Source organism: Betta splendens, chromosome 9 (genome assembly GCF_900634795.4).
Source record: "Betta splendens chromosome 9, fBetSpl5.4, whole genome shotgun sequence".
NCBI classification, from domain to species: Eukaryota; Metazoa; Chordata; class Actinopteri; order Anabantiformes; family Osphronemidae; genus Betta; species Betta splendens.
In genome coordinates, this window is record NC_040889.2 from 13,915,384 (window position 1) to 13,939,128 (window position 23,745).

Genomic DNA, 23,745 nt, shown 5'->3' on the forward strand with positions numbered 1-23,745 from the left:
CCTGTGTCGTCTACAGCAGTCCCAGCAAGCGAGGCCCGCCCACCTACACAGAGCACATCACCAAGCGCTTGTCCTCGGGGCCGGGCAGCCACGACGGTCTCCACCGGGAGCCCAGCACGCCGCACCGGTACCGGGAGGGCCGCACCGAGTTCAGGCGAGACAAGTCTCCTGCCCGACCGCTGGACAGAGAGAAGTCTCCAGGCAGGGTGCTGGACAGTCGCAGGGAGAGGTCCCCTGGGAGGTTCGGTGACAGCACCAGGCTCCACGCTGGATCCGTCCGCACACAGCTGGCTCCTGTAAACAAGGTGCGTAGGCCTCCTGAAGGTCACACTGTTAAGCTGTTTAACATGTAACCGCTCCTGTTTAGTGCCTCGTGTGTTTGTTCCCTAGTATCGTCTCAATAATCGACTTGTAAACTCAGAACAAAGAAGACGGATTTAAAAAAAATCACACTCTCGCATCATCAGTCAGTCGCATCATCTACCTCCCAGCTTAGAAGCACTTCCTCTCAGCAGCAACAGAATGAATGAGAAAAGCCATGCAAACTGCAATAAATATAAAGGAGGATTATACTGTGCAAAGGTTATACAACAAACCTCATTATGGTTATGACATATTAAGTAATAAACAGGTTAATATATATGCAAAAAACAAGCAAGGATTTTCACATTTAAAGAGCCATTTCTTTTTGCATAAAAGTCATTCATCCTGCTTCATGCCTCTGCTCTTAATTAGCAGCAATGTCAGTCATTCTCACTACTTAGTAATGTATGTATAGTATTAAATAATTAGTCTTGAAATGGTAAAATCCTAAAATGTTTCAAGAAATAGTGGCAAATTGTTCAAACAATAATAATGCCAGTTATTTGTCTGCTTTAGCTGTCTTTGACGTGCAGCACAGTGGTGTTTTGTCAGGCTTGAGTTGAGACACGCTCCTGTTCAGAGTGCAGCCAGTGCCTGTCTGTGAGGAGGCTCCTGGTCTGGGTTGGATTCCTCCAGGTTCTCCTGCCTCCAACTGTCCACAGACATTCACCTAAGTTACCTGGTCTCTCGCTATGTAACCTGTGCAATGTTTCAAATCCTGTCTAATATTTGTTGTATTTTTAATTAAGATGTAGTTAGAAGCTGCTTTTGGTTTTCAAAAAGAACTTTAAATCTTACTTAGTCAGACTTCAAGAATGTTTTTCATCTTAAATGAGCTCAGAGGAGGAGCAGCATCTTATAGCTGATGTTTTAGTCATTCTTTATTTTTGAGGTGTCCCTAGGTCTACAGTATGCAGTGATCTCCAGAGGATCATGATTATCTGTGGTGTTGGCCTTCATGACCAGAGAATAAACCCAATCACGAACTGACTGATATACCTTAGTTATATCACATCAGTCCTATATCACGCAACCTTTTTTATGTGGTATTTTAATAAAATTGTCTATGATAATTATCTCGCAATTTGAAATACTCACCTGATGCCTGTTGTTGTCCTGCAGGTGTGGGACCAGTCGTCTGTGTGAATCTAGATCTGCGCTGCTCCTGAATGGAGGTTGAAGAGGAACCTTGGAACCCCTTAATCCAGTCTGAATGCAAAGCACACACACACACACACACACACACACACACACACACGGATCGGGCCGACTGTCGGCCTCATTGCCTGTACAAAGTGTGCTCAGTTCTTCGTTCAGCAACACACAAGGCTGCAATGAGCCACATCTCCTGTGACAATCCTCTCTTTTTCTGGCACATGCGCACATGGGTAACGTCCCATAGTAGTGGTGACAGGGAATCTATGTTGGGCTACAGAAAATCTACTTTATAATATATACAGTACAGTACACAAAGTTGTAAATATTGCTGTCTGAGTTTTTATAGATAATGGGAATAGTCGGCTGGTAAAGCCATGTCTATTTTTTTTAAAAATGAGTTTCTAAAGATGTGGCAGGGAGATCAATGATGTCGTTGGTTAAGAAATACTCTATCTACATTTATTAGGAGCTAACATTTGATTACATCAACTATAAAGAGAAAGGCGGAGGGTGTGACCCTGCACGAGATTGGATTTGAGCAGGAGTTGAAAACCTCTTCTTGTTACATGACCAGTCTCCTCTCCTTGGATCAAAAGTGTGGTCCTCTTGACTAAATAGCCCTTGGCATATATTTGCATATGATTGCTTTATTGACAGTTGTTGTCTGGCCATATTTTGTTAAACAACTATTAAGCACTGTATTGCTCCAAGTGTTCCTTGTGTTTTTTTCCTTCAGCAAGCCTAATATAATAAAGACATGCAGCTGTGCCCATGATACGGCGTCAGGCGTGCAGTCACTGCCTGTCGCTGCCTCAGCTTGCTTAGTCCGCTGCTGCTGCTGATTATGGTACAGATGTCCTGTTTCTGTGCAGTGATTTGACGTCTAGTAATTGTCAGGGGTTGTCTCATTTTAGTACAGGTTTCTTTAGAGCCAGTAACACCTCCCTTTGTCACACCTGTGAGCATGAGCAACGCGAGAGCAGCACTTGTCGCTTTTCGATCTTCTCTCTTGGCTGTTCTTTCCTTTCATGTATTCACTTAAATTTGCATTCAATAAGTAGACGTTGATGTTGAGACAGTTACTTCAGATTTTCTTGATTTTTAGAGATGTATACCAGTACATGCATTAAACATGATCGAAGTGTTCTGACTGTTTTCTTGTGTGAGTGAGAGCAAACAACACAGTCGGTTTAACTAGTTTATTTCTTCTTTAAATCTACAACAATGTAATGCTCTTGAAAGTAAATCCAACAAAACAAAATATTCAGACTGAACAAGGAGCACTTGTTGTTACAGGAAATTGCTATGTACAGCTACACACGCCTCTGACAGACATGAGAAGGTTCAAAGTGCTTATCAAACAGAAGGGAACGGAGGAAAAGTCAAACAAAAGCAAGAGCGATCCCTTTGTGAGAGACCCGTAATAAAACTGCTTGGCACCAGTCTCCACCAAAAGAGACGCACACACGAACACACACACACAGAGTCACACTGATGCCTGATGCATTCACATGCATACACACTCGCATCAAGTGATTACTGGGCCTTAGCAGTGATGCCTCTGATGGAGCATGTCGGCGTGAGCAGAAAGGACTACAACGTAACGCAGACCAAGAGAGAAACGGGGGAAAAGAGAAATCACAGCAATGAATCGTTCTGGCAACGTATGTTTCTGGTGCCTCCATTATCACATCACCAACTGGAACCAATCATCACGCTCGTTACTGTACGATACTGAAGCATAGCACACTTCCACCCTTATTTAGTGAACTCTGGCAGTGTCAACTTAACATCACTTGCAAACACTTTTTTTAGACATTTCACATTCCTGGATTATTAGAACAGCATTTGGTTGGTGTCTGTGATGGAGGTGAAGATGCAGAGAGGGAGAGAGAAAATGCACGCTACCAGCCATCAGTGTGTCTGTAAGGAGTGTGAAGACCTGGAGTAAATCATCTACAAAATAAGTGCTGACCTCAGGTTACAGAGCAGGTGGTAAATCTGCATTCTAAACTCAATCTGTTCCAGTTTATCAAGTCTCTTCACATGGAGAGAAAGCACAGAGTTGGATTAGAGAGGCTAATTAGGGTCAAACCCAAACCATGCATTAGTACCATCTGAAATACAATTACAAGAAATTCTTTTGGACAGTTAAATCTTCCATTATGTTGCTGAGACATTGCTTGTTTTTGTAAGTATTACGTTTTTTAAAAATGTAACTTTTTTTATTTAATGTTTTTATATATGAGGGGCTGTTTTTTCTAATTTCTACATCATTTGTAAGGTCAAACTGTCAGATGAAACACGTTTACCACTTCAAACCTTTTCATCCAGTATGGCTAAACCACAGCAACTGTTAGCCTACGTCTAAATGAAGCACGAGCTGGATGATGAGGCCGCTCAACAAGAAACACCATTATTGGGGTGAGAGTGCTGTACCTTTAAAGCTCCTGCAGGATAACAAACAACTCAAAACATGTTGAGGAATAACTAAAGGCCTTTCTCAGTGATCTAAATCTACTGTAAGTCACTCAGCAACTACAAACTGAGTCTCGTGTGTGCACGTGTGTATACAAAGTAGAGGTAGTGTTTCGATGGGTTTAAATGGAGAAATGTTTCTATACGTGAGTCAGGGGGGCGTTTGTTTTGGATTCAGGCTGCTTGTTCTGGACCACGGGTCTCTCAGTGCATAGACATCTTGTTGGCTATATGGACACTCAGTTTTTAAGTTTTAGGTCATGATGCTGATTTGAACCCCCCTCGTGGGTGAACTGCTGAAGCGCAGGCTGGGAGATGAACAGGGGGCGTCATCAGATTACAGCTCATCTCTAACTCCCCATGTTGCAAACACTGATTATCCTGTGGCAATCTGAATTGTCTGGATTTTTAAAAACAGCGATTCTTTAATAAATAAAATAAACGATCGCATTTGAAAGGGAGAAACCACTGCAGCATCAGAACAGGAAACCCTGCTTCTCTAATAAAAACACACAAACACACCTGTTACTTCAACAGGTTCCAAAATTGGTTACATTTCAGCAATAAACATAAGAAAACAAAGAATTAAAAACGTTTTGGTGACTAATTAAGTGAGCCACTATTCAAGGAATCTATACATTTGTTTTCTTAAATGCTATATATATATATATATATATATATATATATATATATATGTATCTGAATATATTATTTTATTCCTTTATTTTACAAAATATGTGAGTCTGTGTTCACAACAAAGTCAATGAATGGGTGTTATGCAGAGTGGAACACAGAGTGTGAAAGTGACTGTTTTTAGGAAAACGCCCCGAGCCCTTTCTGCTGCCACTGCTGCGCTCCTCCATTCTTCAGCCAATCAATGCTCGAATCAAAGGCGGGACCAAAGTCAGCCACCACCTCTGCAACTGTGATTAAATAATTGTCACGTCTTTAGAATAAAAACCAGGGAATTTAGGCTTGTAGCATCAAGTTCATGCTGTCATTCCTGATTGCCATCGAATGACTGAAAAATGAAACGAGACGTCATCTCCCCAGTGCCTGCTGGGTAGGGACAGTAAAACAGGGCTCTTTGAGTGAAGGGTATGAAGATGAGGCTCAGAGGAGAGATTATGCTGTCAGTCAGTGTCCGCCCTCTAACCCAACTCAACAAAGCTGTAAATTATTTGAGGCTAACTGTGGTACTTTGAGATCATTTATACATGTTTTGGTTCTCAAAGATTTCACTCGTGGGCTGAAACTCACCACAGACTGCAGAGACACAGGTCTCTGAAATTCTGTATGACAGAGCTGCTAAAGGTCACCAAAACAAAAGATGAGAAATATTTGGAGTTCACATTAAAGCCCCAGTGTATTAAAGGGTTCGTTCACCAAATAGACCAGTTTGTGGATTCCTGATAGACTGGGGTGATGGTCAAAATGTTTCTAAAAGCCAGCATTTGACAGATGGGACATGGCAGAACTGTTCCCAACACAATAGAAATACATTCAGAGAATCCAGCAATCTAGGAGTCCAGACAAACAAGCCTTTGTTGCATCACTTTGACAGATGTGTATAAACTGACACACTGGTAATGTAGGCGAACTGACCCCTTAACATCTGTGCACATCAATATTCACACATCTAATGCTGAGGAACTCATGACTGTCATTGCATTTTGCAAGTCGCTCATAAGTTTCCAACCACCAGAGAACCTAGAGATGCAGTGAAAATAGTTGATAATGTAGCGGGGCAACGGTTGAGTGGACAGAAGCTTTCCACAAGACTAACAACACAGTGGGACGACCTTCTCCAAGTCGCCAGCATGTCCATTCTCACTCCTCTGGCCTCGGAATGCAGCTCCACCCCCGTGTGTGGCCAATGTGCAGTATCCTCACTCACACACACCCTTGTGCGCACAGTTTAGAGCACAGCATCTCACCAGTATGTATTCACATCCTCCTCAACATTGTCTTACATATATACACATGTGCAGCACCTGCACGCACACACACACATACACACACAGTACATGAGACATTCTGTGTAACCCCTGCGCTCTTCAGCAGTGCGTCTCTGTCAGAGCTTAGCTCCTCAGCCAGTCGCCCTCGTCCCGTCTCCTGCTCCTCTGAGGCTCAGTTGGAGCTGGCTGCAATGGGCTTTTCCAGCTCCAGGTCGAGGGGGGTCGAGCTAAGCCGGAGGTTACTGTAGCAGGTCTTACACACCCGGCTGGGCTGGAACAGGTGCTGGCTTGGCACTGGGATCTTCTGGTCACAACAGTTGGCGCAGAACACATTGCCGCAGTTCCTGCAGGGGGCACAGACCATGTGTCTCTGTCTGAATGTGTTTACATAACAGTGATTTGTGCTGCGTTTAATCCAGTGCTGTGTGTGTGTGTGTGTGTGTGTGTGTGTGTGTGTGTGTGTGTGTGTGTGTGTGTGTGTGTGTGTGTGTGTGTGTTAGCCACTCTATGGACTGGTTTTCAATGACGCTCTCCACAGGTCTGTGAAGATGCTATGATCTGATGGGACCAGGTTTTAATTCTACTCAGATTGCTAGATCACGTGTCTTATTGCAACAGTGGTTTAGTCTGTGTGACTGTCCAATACACAAATGAATCCAGGTCACCATCAATTAACGTGTCCATCTTAGACTTTTGGTTTGAAATTTACTAAGGTCTGTTTTAGAAAGGGCCCAATATCAAAGAACACGTGAAAACCCCTACTTCACAGATTTGTGTTCATATTTCTACACTGTAAAGAATTACTACATGCTGGGTTGGCAGAGGTGCTAATGACATTTAGCAGTGCTAACTTGATTGCTCAGCCCAAAACACACAACTATCACTGGACAGAAAGCTTCAAAAAACCCATGCTCAGACTCAGATACAAGGCCATGCTCACACACACAGTGATCCCTTCTACCTGGCTGTACTCTCCCTGAACAAAAGAAAGAAAATCCTAATTCTCTGTAATTGTCCAGGCTTTTACATGATCAGGTGAGTAAGTAAGAGTAAGTGCCCTTCAGTACCATGCTGCGCTGCTAGGAGGTGGGATGCAAAGGGCTGGTTTGGGGCAGCATGCTGCCAAGGTGCGTGTCGAAGGTGCCGTTGTGGTAAAATGACAGGAGGAGGCTTCTCTGTTCAACGTTTGGGCTTTTTGGGTACTGTAACAATTAGCCCTTGACATAACACAGCTGGACTACTAACAGCACTGTGCTCAGGGTCACAGCCAATTAAAACCGATTAACTGGAAACACATTGGCACTGCGGGAAGCACACTAAAGTCAATATGTCTAAGAAATAAAAGGTTCTGAGAATGGAGGAAAACCAAATGCAGTGAGAAAGGTGAGGGAGGAGTGGAGAGGGAGAGGTGCAGTAATGATAACAGAGGGGGGGGGGGCAGATCTCACCAGACCTCCTGGACAGGTTCCCTGCCACTGCAGAGGAGGAGAGGGGGCAAACAATGGATAAAGCCTGCCTCAACAAGTGGCGACATCCTCACACACTAAAACACACTTCCTGTTGAAGGTGACCTGCAGAGTGAACACTAAAGGCAGACAATGTGACGCTGCCTAGTTTGGGAGACAGCGCAATGGTGTAAAAATGGGTCAATGTGATCATCAGGAAGTAAAAGGAAGGCATCTAATAATGGCAAAAGTACCAAAGTGTCCAACTCAACACAATCTAATGAACTAATAAAGACACTACTGAGGCAGGAATTAAAAGCGACTGTGTGTAAGTGTTTTCCACATGAGGTGTAAAATAAAGAGGCACTCGCAAATGCATTATGGGTAACGTAGGAACCAAAAGATGGAAGCCACTCTTATTTTGAGACAACCTTGATGTGTCATGGGCTGCATGTTTCCATTATGATCGTCACCCAGTGTTTACCTGCAGTGATGCCTCCTGGTGGCGAGCCAGAACTCTCTCTCACAGCGGTAACACTGCGATGCCAAATGGTCGGGGTACCAGCGAGTGACCTGGAACATGCAGAGCGCAAGATCAGTGAGCTGCACCTGAACACAGACATCCAAAAATACAAAGTCAATGAGATCTAAGCTACTGCTTTGAGGGTTTAGTTGTTTCCCTCTAACAGCCATTCGTAGGGAAGTGCAGCTGCTAACCTCTGCATCCTGCTTGTCCACCTGCTCCCAGCTGGTCTCAGAAAAGAGCTCCGTGCTGCAGCGTGACAAACAGTGTTGGCCCAGGTTGTACTCCAAATCTGTTAGTGAGGTCTGCATGAAAGGAGAGATAGCGTAAAGTTCACTTTAACCAGCAGATGTTAGAGAATCCACGTGACTAAAGTTACAACTAAAAAAAAACATATTAACATATTAGTATATTACCACTTCGTCTCCCATATCGCCGTTGATCCTGTGGGACCCAGTGTGCTGCTGATTCTCCAGACGACTCCGCAGCTCTTGCACCTGCTTTTTCAAAGTTTCCACCTCCATCTGGTGTCCCACCTCAATCTGCCTCAGCCTCTGCTGGATGGCGTCAGTGTGCAAGGTGAGCCCATCATCGTCTAAGTGGCTGCGAGACGGCTGCTCTGGACTGCTGGTGGCCCGGCCGAGCAGCACATGGCAGTGCTGAGAGCAACCGCATCTCGGGTGGAGGATTAGCGAGTTACAGCTAGCTAGGGACACCTGTCGACTCAGAGGGGCCCGCTCTCCATTCCTTTTGGTCCAGTGAGGACTACAGGGCTCCCCATCGGAGCTGTCGCTGTTAGAAAATCCATCCCTGCCGAGGTCAGCACTCACTGACTGAAAGGCACTGACAGAGGGTCTCTTACCGCCCCCATTTAAAGTTCTGATAAAGACGTGCTCACCTTGCCCCTTTTCTTTTCTGAAACAGGGAGGCTGGCTCCTGCCATCACTGCACGGTTGATGGCTCAGACAACTGGGCAGTTGTGGTTGAGGCTCAAACCTGCTGCAGACCTCTTCTGTTAAAGTTTCTGTGGAGCTTTCCATTAGAGAACCCTTCTTATCCACTTGCTCCATGGGCTTAGAAACACCACGGTCTGATTCGAAATCAGGATGTGAGTCTTCATCCACCTGCGTCTCTTTAGGTGACCTGTCTAAAAAGCCATTACTTATAGTCCTATGAGCTGCAGACTGATCTGGCTCATCTGAGTTTGACTCACTGGGCCCATGTGCAAGCGCCTCCTGCTCCACCAGAACCTCTTGTGTCTGAATTAGCTCTGCTGAATGTTGATTAAGCTCATTTGTCTTCTGTGAGGGCAGAGGGGGAGAGTCACCATCCTCTTCAGGCTCTATTACACCATTTCCTGGATGGTTAGCATTAGCAAATGCTTGACTGTACATCTCAGACCCATTGACATTTTCACACTGCTCCTGCTCCTCACTGTTTGCTTCTTTCACAACCTCTATGTCAACAGCTTTCAAGCCCTGAGTCATGACAGCAGCACTTCCCTCTTTCTGATCTGCTCCTGCCTCTTCCTTTGTGGCTTCCTGAAGAATGTTCTCCATTTGGCCCTCAGCCACGCCCACCGCCACAGAGAGCTCTGCCTCCTCTGCTTCCCCTCCTGTTGCTGACAGAGTCACAGCAACTCCCTGTTTCAGCTCAGCATCTGAGCCCTGGGGCTGTGGCTTTTTATCCAGCTCAGAATCCCCTCTGTCTGGGTAAGGCCCTGTTCCATTAGTCTGCACCACTTGATCCTGGTCACCACCCTCCTCAGGTCCCACTGCCATGTTAAGCTCCAAAGAGCGCCGGTGGTCTTGCCACTTTTCATTGAGGCTTGGGTCACTTGAGCGGCGGTTAGGGGCCAGCGAGCTTCCCAGCTCACATGCGCTGGGCAAGTTATCGAAGGAGCGAGTCTTTGTTCGCCTAAACAGGACAGAAAGCGTGAATTACTTTCAACAGCTCAGTGTGTGACTCCATATTGCTCTATATCATGATGCACACATAATCTTTGCAAAGAGTATAGTAAATGAATCAGAGGCCCAGAGGAGAGTAAAGCATCTAAGCTGAATGTCAGGCGCTGCGGCTGGGTCCTTGACACGTGTTTATCTTACATGAGGAAGGAAGGGGGGGTCGGGGTGCCAGCGCGCCAGGCTCACCTGCCCAGGGGCGCATCCTCTGGGTTGGCACTGGGCACAGGATAAGGGGCACAGGAGTCATCAGATGGAGTTGTGGGTGAAGAACTGGGCAGGTAGACTGCTGTCCACAGCATCAGATTGCGCACATGACACACTGGGTGGAGAACCTGCAACAACAGCTACAAACTTAACTGGGGAGGACATTTATTTAACCAAAAAAATTTAAATGTGGGGGTTTGTGCGCTGTTTACATAAGCAGGCACAGTTAAGGCAGATCAAATCCTACCAGCGTACTTTAAGTGATCGTTACTGTTTTGTTCAAATTGTTCAACTATAGAAATAAGAAATTTAAAAGGCGAAAAAAGCTGAAACTGACAGATAAAGTTAATTCCTATTGAAATCAATAATATGTAGACAAACTATTCATTTCAAGTAGCATAAATCCATATGTATAGATTACAAACCCCAAAGCACCACCTCCACTGCCTGCTTATTGTAAATTCTCTTGTTTCTGGACTAAAAGCAAATATGAATATAACACAGAGTACAGTCATACTAGCAAAGAGTAGGTTGCATTGCTATGGATCAAAAACTTAATCACCTTCATCACATTCTCTCTCGATCGAAGTAAGATTTAAAGAGAACATCTGGATGTTACTCAAAATATGATTACACACTAACTGGAGAATATTTATGGCTATGACACCCACACACAAAAAAGTAATAACAATAGTAACCACAGGCATGTAATTCTCAGGAGGGTTGCAAAACATTCTTAAATCAAGATGGAAACAATTAACTAAAAGTCATTAAAGATGTTAGAGCTACAAAGACATTATGAAATACATAGTCCTGGGGGACTCATCTGAGGAACTGGTTGTCTGGACCCACAGGATACAAAAACCCACGGCCATTTTAAAATGAATTTCAATGATATACAGTATTCTATTATAACTTTACTAGTGTGTATCCTTTGTTGAACTTATATCACAGATATAATGGCACTCCCTTTGCTAAAGGTCTTAACACGGAGGACGTACAGTCTCAGAGTGTGAGGAGTACAGCATGTTCCTCAGGCTGCGGTTCGCTGGTCGCAGTAGTGACCAAACTGAGCAGGTCCTCTCCTGAACATGGCGATCCTCCCTCTCCTTCCCGCTGTTACAAAGGAAGGTGCCAAACAGACAGGAGTAGGTGTGCTGCACCAGTTTCACCTGCATACACACACACACATGGCAGAAACAGAGATGCAGAGGCGCGTTTCAGGTATGACAACAGGCAGGAGTCTTCTTTTACAACTCATGAACATATTCCATGTGACACTTAACATCTGTATTGAGAGCGTTCTGATGTGTAAACAGTAGTAGTAGTGGTGTCGTAGTAATGTTTTGTTTCAAACCCCGGTACGCACCAGGAAGGCCTCATTAAACTCAAAGGAGCATGGGAACTGCCTCTGCAGCTGGTGAACACAGTCCAGCCATTGCAGAAAGACAGGGCAGCGCTCGTTTAGGTCCTCAGAATTTTCTCCATGGCCACATCGATCAGCAAACTTATGACCAAAGTCCAGCCACTCTGTCTCTGCTAAAACCTGAAAGCCCTGCAAAAAGACATAACAAGGTTTTTAGTAACAAAATTCAATAATTTTTTAGGTCAAGAAAGGTCAACAAATTCAAGTTTCTTCTTGGACAAATACAAGTTTTGATTATTCTAGCATCAGCAATTAAGACATGATGTCAGTGTCTTGGCTTTTCAAAGGAAATGGGAATTAGGTGGATTGGTTTGGGAAGCAGAAGGTCAGTAGTTCGATCCCCCACCTCTGTCACTGAGCAACACACTTTTTGCTAGCTCCGCGGGCGCCGGACTGCGGTTGCCCACTGCTCCCCCCAGGGGATGGGTCAAATACAGAAATAAATTTCCCTGATGTGGGCTTAATAAAGTTTCAATTTTATTTATTATATTATTATCATTATAAAAGGGTCAGAAAGTTAATTAACAATTATTAGTTATTAACAGTCTGCATTCGTACCTCAATTGTGCGATAATAGGGGTCCAGGAGCAGCTTGGACAAAGCAACAATCTGAGGTGTGCGGTCCCAGCCATCAGAGCAATGCACCAGGACGGGCCTGTGGTCTCGGTCCACGGCATTCACCACAAGCAACGCAGCCTTCAACAACAGGGACAGGTGCTGCAGCCACTTAGTGCTTTCCAGTGCAGAAAGCCAACTGCAAAATAATAATTAAGCAGATTAATAAAAAAGAATTTACCAATAACTGGTGACATATACAGTACATAGCTGAGGTGACTGCAGTGTTGTGATAACATGTTGTGTTGTATGGTTTGGTGGCTCAGTTGGTAGAGTGTTGGCTTGGGGAGTGGAAGAGTTCAAAGCCCATCAAAGCACTCCTTTCAATTTCTCCAATGTGGGATCAATAAAGTTAAATTATTATTATTATTATTATTATTCTTATTATTCTTGTTGTTGTTGTTGTTGTTGTTGTTGTTGTTGTTGTTGTTGTTGTTGTTGTTGTTGTTGTTGTTGTTGTTGTTGTTGTTGTTGTTGTTGTTGTTGTTGTTGTTGTTGTTGTTGTTGTTGTTGTTGTGATTATTATAAGCAGGTTCCAAGATTGACATACTTATGACATATTTTCTTTGATTCTATTTTTATCCCCAAATCTACACCCTAAATATGTAGAGGTATGTAATGTAATTTGAAAGTTATCATTCTCTCTGTATGAACAAAAGCTCTGTTATTTGTGAAGTACAACCATCGTATGTGACTCCATTAAAAACCCTTGGCATTTCGTCATCTGGCAAAGGTGAATAGTTAAGACTAAAAAAGCTGTGATTACTAGTTAACCTCTGTTAACACAGCTCGAAAGTCTTAGGGTTTAATAGTTTGCCTGCAGATGCACTGCATTTCACTAGGAGAAGCTGAAGGTGCTGCTGAAGGCAAAAATACTCACTTGGCTGGATCAGGCATCTGCGTGCAGAGGAAACGCAGCGACTGGAAACTCTTGCGGATAGAGTGGATGTTAGCCATACCCATAAACACCACCTCACAATTGGGATAGTACTCTGCAAGAGGAGGACAATGGTTACAAAAGCTTTTCATTTTAGCACAGAGAACAATCACATTTGGGGCTAACTGAGCTGGTAACTCCAAAGCACAGACTGACCTAGCAAAGAATAGAGCTGAGAAGACCTACCTGGGCATTCGCAACCACCACCCTTGGCCCTGTTAGCCACAGCAGCAGCATAAGATCTGGCGTCCAGAATCAGTAACTTGTGGGGTTGAATGGCGAGCGTCTCCACCTCTGAGCTGTTGGTCATGGAGGATTCTGGCACAGAGCACAGAAAAGTTACAGCTCAGAGAAATGCAGGTTGTATGAGAGCATTGTGGTGGTCACACAATAAAGAAGTAGACATTATCATGTTGTATCACAATGATTTTGACTTCAGCATTAGAACAGAGGTGTCCAAACATTTTTATGCGGTAAAATACACAACCAGCCGGGCCACTCACTCCAGGTGAAGTATGTAATGCCTCATGTTTTTTTAGGTAAATTTTTGGACAAAAAAATGGCAGTTCATTCTCAAAACAGCTGCCTCTTCTTGACACACTTAGAGGGGTGGGGACAGAAAATAAAGTGTCTGGAAATGTGGACATTGAAGGTGCGCAACTGTGGCTCAAACAGTTGGAGCTTCACACTCTCATGTGTGCGTAAAGCTGTGGTTAGAGTTGGTCTTTGCTTTGTAGGTTTTGGTTGAGTGCAGTGTTCAGTAAGATCAGCTTCAAATTGTCTCTCTTGTGTTTGTTTGGTGTCATTTTCAATGCACTGAGTCAAAAATTTTCTTTCTTTAATTTCCTTTAGTAGAGGAAGTGCCTTGATCAACTCAGTAGCTCCACCTAGTGTTCAAACCAAAAATGCAATGCTGCCAGGTTTCACATGTGGGCCATATTCTGGTATAATTTTTTTATTTTCTGTGAGTCAATTAAAAAGTGATCACGGGCTACAGTTGGCCCCCAGGGCCATAGTTTGGAAACCCCTGCATTAGAAGATACTGTAAATATGGTGTGTCAGACAAGCCCTGACAGATCACATTACACAACACAGTCTGTGTGTGTGTGTGTGTGTGTGTGTGTGTGTGTGTGTGTGTGTGTGTGTGTGTGTGTGTGTGTGTGTGTGTGTGTGTGTGTGTGTGTGTGTGTGTGTGTGTGTGTGTTCAGCTGAAGGTTTTGTGTGGGCGGATACAGTATGTCAGTGACTGCAAAAGTCAATACCAAAGTCAGAGTCAGGTAGGTCTGAGCCATTGGTGTAGTTGCCGTTGGTAAGGTGTTTGCGGGAGCTGCTGTCCACAGCACAGGCCTTGGCGATGGACTGGACCAGGTGCTCATCATCAGCATTCCTCCAGCCCCACCAACTGACCTCTGGTTGGCCACAACGTGCGATTACAGCTCCAGTGCTCTGGTGCCTGAGAGGGGTTGACAAAAAGACAGAAACAGTCATTCATTTCATCTGGGCTGATGTTCTTTACAGGAAGAATATAATAGCAGGTAAGCCATTAACATGTTCAACATAAATAATCTCTATGGTCTAAAAATAAAACGTGATTATTTGACTATGACCTCTGATTAGTGTGAAGCAGACATAAGATTTATAGCTGTCAAAGTTATATCGTGTCTAATTAATTGTGCACTGATGCACAGAAATGTGTACAACCTCTGATTCACAAACATCCAAGATCAAAGAAACATCACTGATGCCACAATACAGTGTATGTCAGTGTAAAGTCATTTGTCAAGGTTTAAGAACAAAAAGGAAATATAGCCAAATAAAGTCCAGAGTGATTTCAGTATTGCTAATTAGCTGTGTAGTCTTTTTTTCCAAGCTTAAGTACCCTCTGTCCACGGTGCCACAAATATAGAACTACAGTATATTATCTAAAAAAACAAAGAGGCAGAATAATTAGTGCATAATAATGAGACAAACACACCAACCTATAAACCACAGCGGGAAACCTCTTCCAGGAGCGGAAGGCTGCAACATTTTCCAGCTCCTTGTCAGTGATCCAGGCTGGCACCAAGAGCTGCTGAGGATAGCTCGGGCAAAGCCTGGTAAGGCAGAAAGACAGAGATCAACAGCTAAACACAAAGGCAGAGTGAAGGGGGGCACCAAAGGGCCATTATGCCCCAACAAAAGTGCAGACACCTAATCTAGGGCTGGGCTCTTATCTGCCTAGGGTGCAGCACAAGTGGAGCAAAATAACAGAGCCACACACTGTCTCTGTTACACACATACACTGACTTGCTGAAAGTCAAAGACAGCGAAGAACGAATCTATCCTCGAGGAGCAATTGATGGAAATCAACACAGGAGCAGGTTATGCATCCTGAATAAAAGCTACTACTGTATTACCTGAACTTGCTGTTGATGTCAGATATCCTCCAGGCATTTTGAGTGTCAAAGCCCATCCTCTCCACCTCATTCTTGAACCAGGAGGTCACATGTTCACCTACAGGAAGAAAGAAAGATGCCTGATAAGACCAGAGCAAAGTGGAGTGGAGAAGATTTATATGAGGAAGTGTAAGAAGCAGCAGACCACCTGGCCTGCACAGTTCGCCATGCTGCTCCTTCTCTCCAGCATACATGTCCATGCACCAGGCGTGGAAGGCAAAGGAGAACAGATCCTCTAGGCGAGAGGGAGGGCGCACTACCATGTTCAAGCGCTTCAGCCATTCCTGGCACTGCTCAAAGGTGGAGAACTGACACCTGAAAATGAACCAAAAAAAAACAACGTTAGTCTTTCAGCAGGTTTAAAAGTGGTCAAGACAAAACCAATCATATCAAAAAATGCAGTTAACCAAAGCTGTCCATGTTTCTCCTACCAGTAATTGCTGGAGAAAAAAAAAAGAGTAGGAACCTATTCTTATAAGTACGTTTATTATTGAATAAGTTAATGAATATAACTAATATTAATACTATCAACAGCTCCAGTGTGTACCCAATGACTGTAAAAGATTTTTAACACAAAGACCGACACCTGTAACAGTCTTAAGGCTGCTTGTCTTCATCGTTAAAATAAAACCAAATAAAGAGCTTGTATTGGGCTGTAAAACCGTACACAGCATATGTGAAGAAAGCAAGGCCAAACTTCTCAAAGATATTCTATTATTGAGATGATAAGTGATACAATAGGCTTTTAACGTTAATAAACGTCAATGGGTCAGGTCTTAGCAGACCTAAAATCAGAAGGGTCTGGTTTAGAGCAACGTTGACTTATTGTCGCGTGTGCAGTGGGACTTTGACGTCATACCTGACAACTTTGCAGTCCTTACAGGTGACATGGAGCTGGAACATGTCCCGACATTCTACGCTCTCTATAAGCTGAAGTGGAACCTGCAGAAAGGGGAGAAAACATCAAACTCATTTGCATAAGCACGGAAAGATAACACATTTACAAGAGGTTGCCAATAAAAGGTACATGGAAAATGTACCAACCAACATGCAGTCATTACAGTTAGTGTGGTAGACTGCAAATGATTAGTAGTGATTAACACCTTCATGCCAAATATCAGAGATACATACTGTCTACACTACTACATTTATACTTTCTCACTTTAATTAATTAATTAAGTTTCCAAATCATATCTCCCTTTAATAGCACCTTTAATAAAAATAAGAATCTTAATCTTAATTTTAAATATCAAAGCACAAAAACGTTCAATGCAAGATCCTGAAGAGCTTCTATCTTAATTTCCCCTTTGACTTAGCACTATGCTCTTATCTTTATAGGCAAATAGCATCCAAAGTACAGAACTGTCATGTGCTTACAGCTAAAAGGAATTTTGAATACTGCAGAAAAAAACATTAACCTATGCTGCTTTTGACTTCTGTTAATTACTGTACAGTAGCTACTGTACAGTAAGAGCACTATTCATCAGTGAAGTAGGCTTAAACAAAAGGTGTGGCTCAAGCTGCTGTTCACACACAATCCAGAGCCATGCATGATCAACAGCCAGTCATCAGAAGCTCAAGTTCCCATCACACCTGTGTATTAATGCTGGTTCTTTGAATCCATTGCGTTGATTTGTCACATATTTTCAATCACATACACACGCACGCACACACTGACACACTTGTCACAACTTTCATCGGGTGAAAAAAGAATGAAAAAGCAGGACTCTACTCCTCTAAGCACCAGCTGGTGGACAGGCACAGACACATATAGCCGTAATTACTCATTTCACAACGTGCAAATTTGTTGTGTACTTACTGAGACCTCACAACAACAATTCTATCCAAAACAAAACAGAGAGAACAATGATAAAAGTCATGCATGTCAATTTGTAACTATTTTCTATTTCGGTTAACCTGCCTTTGCAGCATATTCCAGATGTTTGTGTACGCTTCAGCCCTCTAATCAACATCACCAATCTGACCACCATCAAAAAGCCGAGGCTGCTTGTTAACTGCTTGTCACTCAATTCCATCACCTCCCACCTCTGACAGTCACGTCATGTGATGCAAATGACTCATGAACCCATCGAACATTTGCATGAAAATACAGGTGGAAGTAACACACATGTGAGAAGAGTGGTTGTTTTTCTTGTCTAAGAAATAGAGGGCTCATTGAGCTCCTCCTAGGTACAGCCACAAAGGACAGAAAGGCAGTAGCTATGTTATTATATGGAAAGCGACTTCAAACAACAAATTTTCTTTCTTAAGAGATATGGTCGGAGAGAAACACAGCGCACAGTGTGTCTATGTGATGGATTGCACTAGCTTTTAAACATAATAGTATATAAACATTTGATGCGCTGAGTGATATTATTGGAAATTTACAAGTCTTCCTGTGATTTTGAGAAGTCATTCAAAATGGCGATATTAACAATATTACAGTGTTATGTGTACATTTATGGTTGATGAAAATCTTTAAAATAGAATTTGAATTAACAGTTTGCTCTCAATTGTTAGCAACAAAGCTGCTTGCTAATCTGAGCACAGCATTTTATTTCCATGAGATATTTTTAATAGTCCATCAACGCATCAAGAAAAAGCATAATGTGTGAGTTTAAACAGAAAACTACTTCATAAGGGATATTGTATATCTGATATCTGTATTTAAAGCACTGCAACATAGTCAAATGTCTGAAAATACAACATCTTTTTTTTATCTTTTTTTTCAGTTTATCTTTATCTTTTATTTACAATCCTTGCACATAAGAGAGAACATGATCCAAATTTATATAGAGCGTAGTTTTACAGTATGTGTGATGTGACGTGGTTTTATACTTTAACCACACTTGATCATAGTGCTAGGGTCTCTCAACATGATGAAAAAAGGAGAGGGCAAAACTGTTATGCTGTTACCCCCACCCCCGAAACTCTGCAACCATGGCAACGGCAAGTGCAGAAAGAAAGCGGAGTGCGCAGTACAGAGGTGATGAAGAGTCACGTGGCACTGCTGCCAGTGCAGATCAGCTCTGAATAGCCTGGTCACTACAGTCCTGGCACAATGGCCCAGGCTTTGTCCATTGAAAAAACATTAATACCTTCACACACTTAACACAACACAGCCAAGTTTTCAGTTATTCTAAGCTGTGTCAAAGATGCTCTCTAATCTGTATGTGACTGTGAAGCACCTTAAGTGACTTTTTCCATAATACTTACGTTGACAAAAGATTCTTTGAACTTGATGTGTAGGCGGTAGCTGGACAATGCGATGATGGCATCCTCTGCTCTCCCCACATACTCTGTGAACTCCCCGTGCAGCTCAGGAAATGGCACCTAGCAACAGCAGGTGATAAAACATTTAAACAAATGGATAACCGGCGATCATACACAATAAGACATTTACAGTATGTATAGTGAACATTTTGAAAATCTGTATACTGCTAAAACAAAATATCAACAATAATGCTCAACACAAGTAACCAATTCACTAAAAACAGTCTGGAGGTAATTAGCAGGGAAGATAAACAGGAAAACAGAAAAGTGTGGAATGACCAAATGGCCACTAGCAAGAACCGGATTCAAATATATCACTTGACCTTTATTACTTCTGCTTCTAAGATTGGTAAAACTGAAAGTACCCTGAGGTCATGTGCCATGGTCATTATGTAACTGAAAACAGAGAAGGGAATTGCATATTTACACTTATCTGTCTTATTAACTGTGTTTTTACAGCACAAGATAAGGGCCATGGGTATAGTCCTCGTCACCTGCATGTTTTCCTCCTCCAGAACAGGGGACTTCTTGGGAAAGATCTGATTGGCCTGGATACACTCCAGGCTCTGTTGCACCTCCTCCTGCACAGAAACAAAAAAACTTCTTGATTGATCCAGTATTAATATAAGTCATATATTTTTATACAGTTACGATACTATGGCTGTTAAAATATGTGTCCAGGAAAGTCGGATTTTGAGCATTTCTTCATTATTTCAATACCAATTGCATTGTATAATTACATTATGACAGTGAAAGAGACACATTGGTTCAGTGAGGATTCCACTGTTCCCAAGGAAAACCCAGGCTTCTCTGGATAATCTGGTTACTTAAGTGTGTGTCAACACAGTCAATGATGTGGACATTTATCATTTTGAATACTAAATTCTTGTTTTATAGGTTGTTGCTTATTTAACCTGCTACAACACCCCATCGCTAGAGTTTAGAATATTTGGAAATGCCTCACAATTTTTGCTGTGACACAAATCTAATTCAAAACCAAACTGGCCCTGTTAATTAACGGGTCACCAGTCCATTGCAGAGCCACCCAGAGATACAGAACCATTCACACTCACACCTACAGCCAATGTAGAGTGATCAATATGGGACGAGGCCGGCAATGGAGCAGCTTCTACACACCATTTACACTCACAACCACTTAGGCGTGACCAGTCAGCCAGACTGTATGTCTTTGGCTGGTGGTAAGAACCCAGAATGCCTGCAGAGAACCTAAGCAGACTCTAAAAGAACGTACTAACTTCATACAACAAGGCACATGGCCAAACCCGGGATTTAAACTTATGTCCTTCATGTGAAGGGGCAGTTCTAACCACTATACCACTAAAATTTTCTTAATTTAAAGGCATTTTTCTGCTGCGGCCTGTGGGTTTTCATGAAGGCTAAATGTTTGAGGTCACACCGGTCTTGGGGAAAATGAACATATTTCTGAAAGGTTCTCTATTAGCGAGGAATGCAAGGCATGGATACATAAGCAGACTCAGGGATTTTCCTTGAGGGCAAACTGGTGGATAAAAAATGTCTGGCCTTGTACTGACAGAGATCGACAGGAATCTGTGGTCTGTGTTTGGTCAAGAGCAGCTTAGTCTGATCATTGTGAAAATAAAGATTAAGGTGTTCGACAGAGATGGCCGATAACAGACAGTGGGATCCGGCAGGGTGCTGGCTCAGCAGGAACCAAGCTCATACACATACTGTGTGATGAGGCCGGTCATGGCGCAGTTTCTACACAGTAGCATGCCTTAAAAAACATGCTACACATGCTCACACAGTTGAACAGGAAATCGTTTGATCAAGTGATAATGTCATGTTGCAATGATACAACACAACATTCTTCAAACCAGAAAGATGGCCTGCTTTGGCAGAAGCCCTCAATGACCTGATGCAACCGTCTGACTCCGGATAAACAGGGTCGATGGAGTGAAAAATCAATCTAGTGTTTCCGATTCTGCAGAGTGCACCAGGCCACAGAATATACAACAGATACTGTCTATTGCATGAATGTACAAAAGAAATTTTACCATGTCCCCTGTGAAGGAGTGTGGTTCACCCAACAAGTAACTCTGGCCTGGATAGGTCTGTAAAAGAACAACAACAATGGTCAATAATAGCGATAGAAAGCATGTAAATCAGAAATGGCATATTTTAGGCATTATATTTAAAACATATGATCATATTATAATACTAAGTCTCATTCCATTTCAAAGTTATCACACATTTTAAATTGGTATCTAATTTCTCCTCCATCTAAAGGTGAGCCAATACCAATAGCACCATTATTGCAACAGTACAAACATTACACCACTGGCCTATTTGATAGCATTAATTTAGGACTCTTGACGACATTGACAAACATCTTTCTGTTGCCACCAAAAGCGCAAACTCTTTTCTTTCATCATTTACAGTGCTTTTGATGAATGAATTCAGATTGCATATGGAAACCTGTGCTGTTGTATATGAGTAAATATTTTAACCAATGCATGGGTAAAGAGTGATAAACCATTTGTAGCATGAAAGACTATGGGATCTAGGTTGGGTGTGAATACAGTAGCAAGTCAATCCAACATGAAATGACCAAACAAAACAAGGTCCGCTCAGCAACAGCAAGAGTAAAACGTCTACAGAGTTGGTACTATTAAACACCGCTGGACAAAAAGATGACTCAAAAAGTGGTAATTAACGTGATATATATATTTACACTTACCACAGATCGCAATCAGTGATGGACAAAGTGAAGTCCTAGTGTTCCTGTTTAGAAATTCTCACAAATAACACATGGAAATCTGTGGAAATAAATGAAAAAATAAAACTGAATGATCAAATGCGTTTCACCTGCTGTGACAGTATGGCCGCTTAAGATATTTGAATTACTGGTCGTACTGTTGCTCAAAGTGGCATGTATGTGAGCTAAGAGAGACTTTTGATGCATTGAACTATCCTACAAACAAATATAGTCACATGAAGTAAGCATCTAATTTTAATCATAAATAACACACTCCTTAAATTTCAACTAATTGCAACAGATTTTTATGGTTACACACTAAATGGAAAGTGTCTCATTGAACACACATAAAAGAACCTAAGGATGATTGGTGACTTGTGATGTATACCTTATACTATATGCATCACATAATGATAAATTATATTTAAGTTGATGAACCTTGAAGGCATTTCATTTACCATCTCTTTTCCAAACGCACAACTTTCCAAAGCTACTTAAGTATACAGCCACACAAACAGTTAAAGGTCAGCTACTTTGCAAAAACTGAAATCTAATCTGAGAAGGTCAGCACACACACACTCAGAAATATTTAAGATACCTGAAGGCAAAGAAAATGGTTAATTGCACCGACAGCAGCTCAGACCCGGTAGCGTCTAGTCATTACTACACAGAGAAGTCCGGGTTTTAGGGCCGGTGCTACCTGATAAAGTATATCTGCCACACACACACACACACACACACACACACACACACACACACACGTCTCTGTTGATCGTACAGGGCTCATGACCCATGGCTACGGCTCAGTCTGGCTCTGAGTGGAGAGTCACACAGGGAGGGCTAAGCCCCTTAGAGCTTTAACGTTCCTCCTATCCCGTGACAGGCCACCGTGCATCACAGGCTGCAGTATGATCGAATAAACAGTCGCAATCTCCACATTTATATTAGCGCCTTGGAAAAGAAGGACCGGCTGAGTCCTGAATTGCAGGTCTCCGCTTAACTACATCCACAGTCAGGCGGCAACACAGAAGAGGGGGACGCATGGAGCTATGAACTATTTAGTTTAAAATCCTGTGACTAGCTTAAATATATTGTGATATTAGGCTTAAACTTTGCAACGAAAGCCAACAAATTGCGACAGCTAGCGGAATGTTGTTGTAGCGGTATGACAAGGAAGCGTACGTTTAAGTAAACGTAAACAATGAAATAACTGAACAGCCTGAGAGGCAGTGGAGTTACTTATGCTACATACACACTTCATACTGCTAACAAGTGAAATGCAATCTATTCAGCGCCAACGTGAAAATGAGCTCAGGAAGAACCGATAAACTACTACCGTTACGTAGTTACCAGGTTGGACTGAAAAAACTACCCAGGTAAATAAACAAAGCCGCTAACACCGACGTTACAGCTACTCTTCCTTTGCTCCGTTACCCGTTAAGCTAGGTTTTGTCCAGCCAACTAGCATCGACGAGAGTACTTCATCGAGAATAGTCCACTAAGTATTGCTAGCAATTCAACTTTGCGTTAAAACTACAACATTATGATTGTTTTCACAATGCAGCTAACGGGAATGAACACATTAACGTTGCCAGTGAGCAGGATGCTGTTATAAACCAGCCAATATGCGGACTAGCCGTTAGCGCTAGCTGGCGCCGCTAGCGCGGCTCTCTGCAACTGTTTTTGTTGTTATGAGATGGAGGGCGGACCCCAAAAAGGAGGCCTCTTGTCAAAACACACCGAGGAACGACTACAACCGGCTGACTTACCGATGGAGTGAGCGACGAGAACTCAGGAAGCAAAGATTCACCCGAAGCACGCGCAATTGGAAACATGCAAACAAATCTCGATCAAATAGGCATTACTCATATCCGAACCGAGGCCAGCTTTACTGCGTCCCTTTCCAGCAAAGAGTCGTCGTCGCCATCGCCGCAAATTCGCCAGCCCAACAAGCTACGTTGTGACGTCATCGCGTCAGAGAAGAAGAGGGGAGGGGTTCAGAAACACCACGCGGTACTATCATGTAAACATTGAGAGATCATGGCTAATGGCTTATTAGTCCAGACTATAATAGACACGAATGATCTAAAAGCCTTTAATGCTTCGAATATTTATGACTAAAACACATTGGTTCAGATTCGTCAAGTACATATTAGGTTTATTATTTTGTTTGTATTTGGGTGTATTAGTATCTGGGAAAACCTATAGTGAGTCATTCTTCATCATATA

At 42.8% G+C, this 23,745-nt stretch overlaps 2 protein-coding genes across 24 annotated transcripts in view; one reads left to right on the top strand and one right to left on the bottom strand.

The window, feature by feature from the left end:
* The window catches only part of LOC114862007 (citron Rho-interacting kinase), a 32,257-nt gene extending 29,590 nt beyond the window's left edge, over positions 1–2,667 (top strand). For all 17 annotated transcript variants that reach the window (XM_041072220.2, XM_041072222.2, XM_041072226.2 and 14 more), the window contains 2 exons: positions 17–305; positions 1,486–2,667. In XM_041072220.2, coding sequence (XP_040928154.1) covers positions 17–305; positions 1,486–1,509 — 313 coding nt within the window. In that variant the 3' untranslated portion in view covers positions 1,510–2,667. The remainder of the gene's footprint in view (positions 1–16; positions 306–1,485) is intronic.
* Positions 2,668–2,706: 39 nt separating this feature from the next.
* Positions 2,707–23,489, bottom strand: mtmr3 (myotubularin related protein 3). Of its 7 annotated transcripts, none has more exons than XM_055511744.1 (22): positions 23,286–23,489; positions 21,499–21,577; positions 20,816–20,872; positions 19,274–19,360; positions 18,723–18,839; positions 17,326–17,346; positions 16,366–16,448; positions 15,655–15,821; positions 15,468–15,564; positions 15,051–15,164; positions 14,334–14,524; positions 13,258–13,389; positions 13,015–13,126; positions 12,078–12,273; positions 11,463–11,648; positions 11,095–11,265; positions 10,076–10,221; positions 8,342–9,842; positions 8,120–8,230; positions 7,887–8,011; positions 7,406–7,432; positions 2,707–6,301 (listed from the first exon to the last, which is right to left on the bottom strand). In XM_055511744.1, exons 3-22 carry the CDS (start codon positions 20,816–20,818, stop codon positions 6,130–6,132), a joined length of 3,759 nt encoding a protein of 1,252 aa, XP_055367719.1. In that variant the 5' UTR covers positions 20,819–20,872; positions 21,499–21,577; positions 23,286–23,489; the 3' UTR covers positions 2,707–6,129. The 7 variants fall into 7 exon arrangements, with proteins under 7 accessions (XP_055367719.1, XP_029017673.1, XP_029017674.1 ...); XM_029161840.3 differs by having other exon boundaries at positions 7,887–7,975; positions 23,286–23,488; XM_029161841.3 differs by lacking the exon at positions 17,326–17,346 and having other exon boundaries at positions 7,887–7,975; positions 23,286–23,488.
* Between the last annotated feature and the right edge of the window lie 256 nt (positions 23,490–23,745).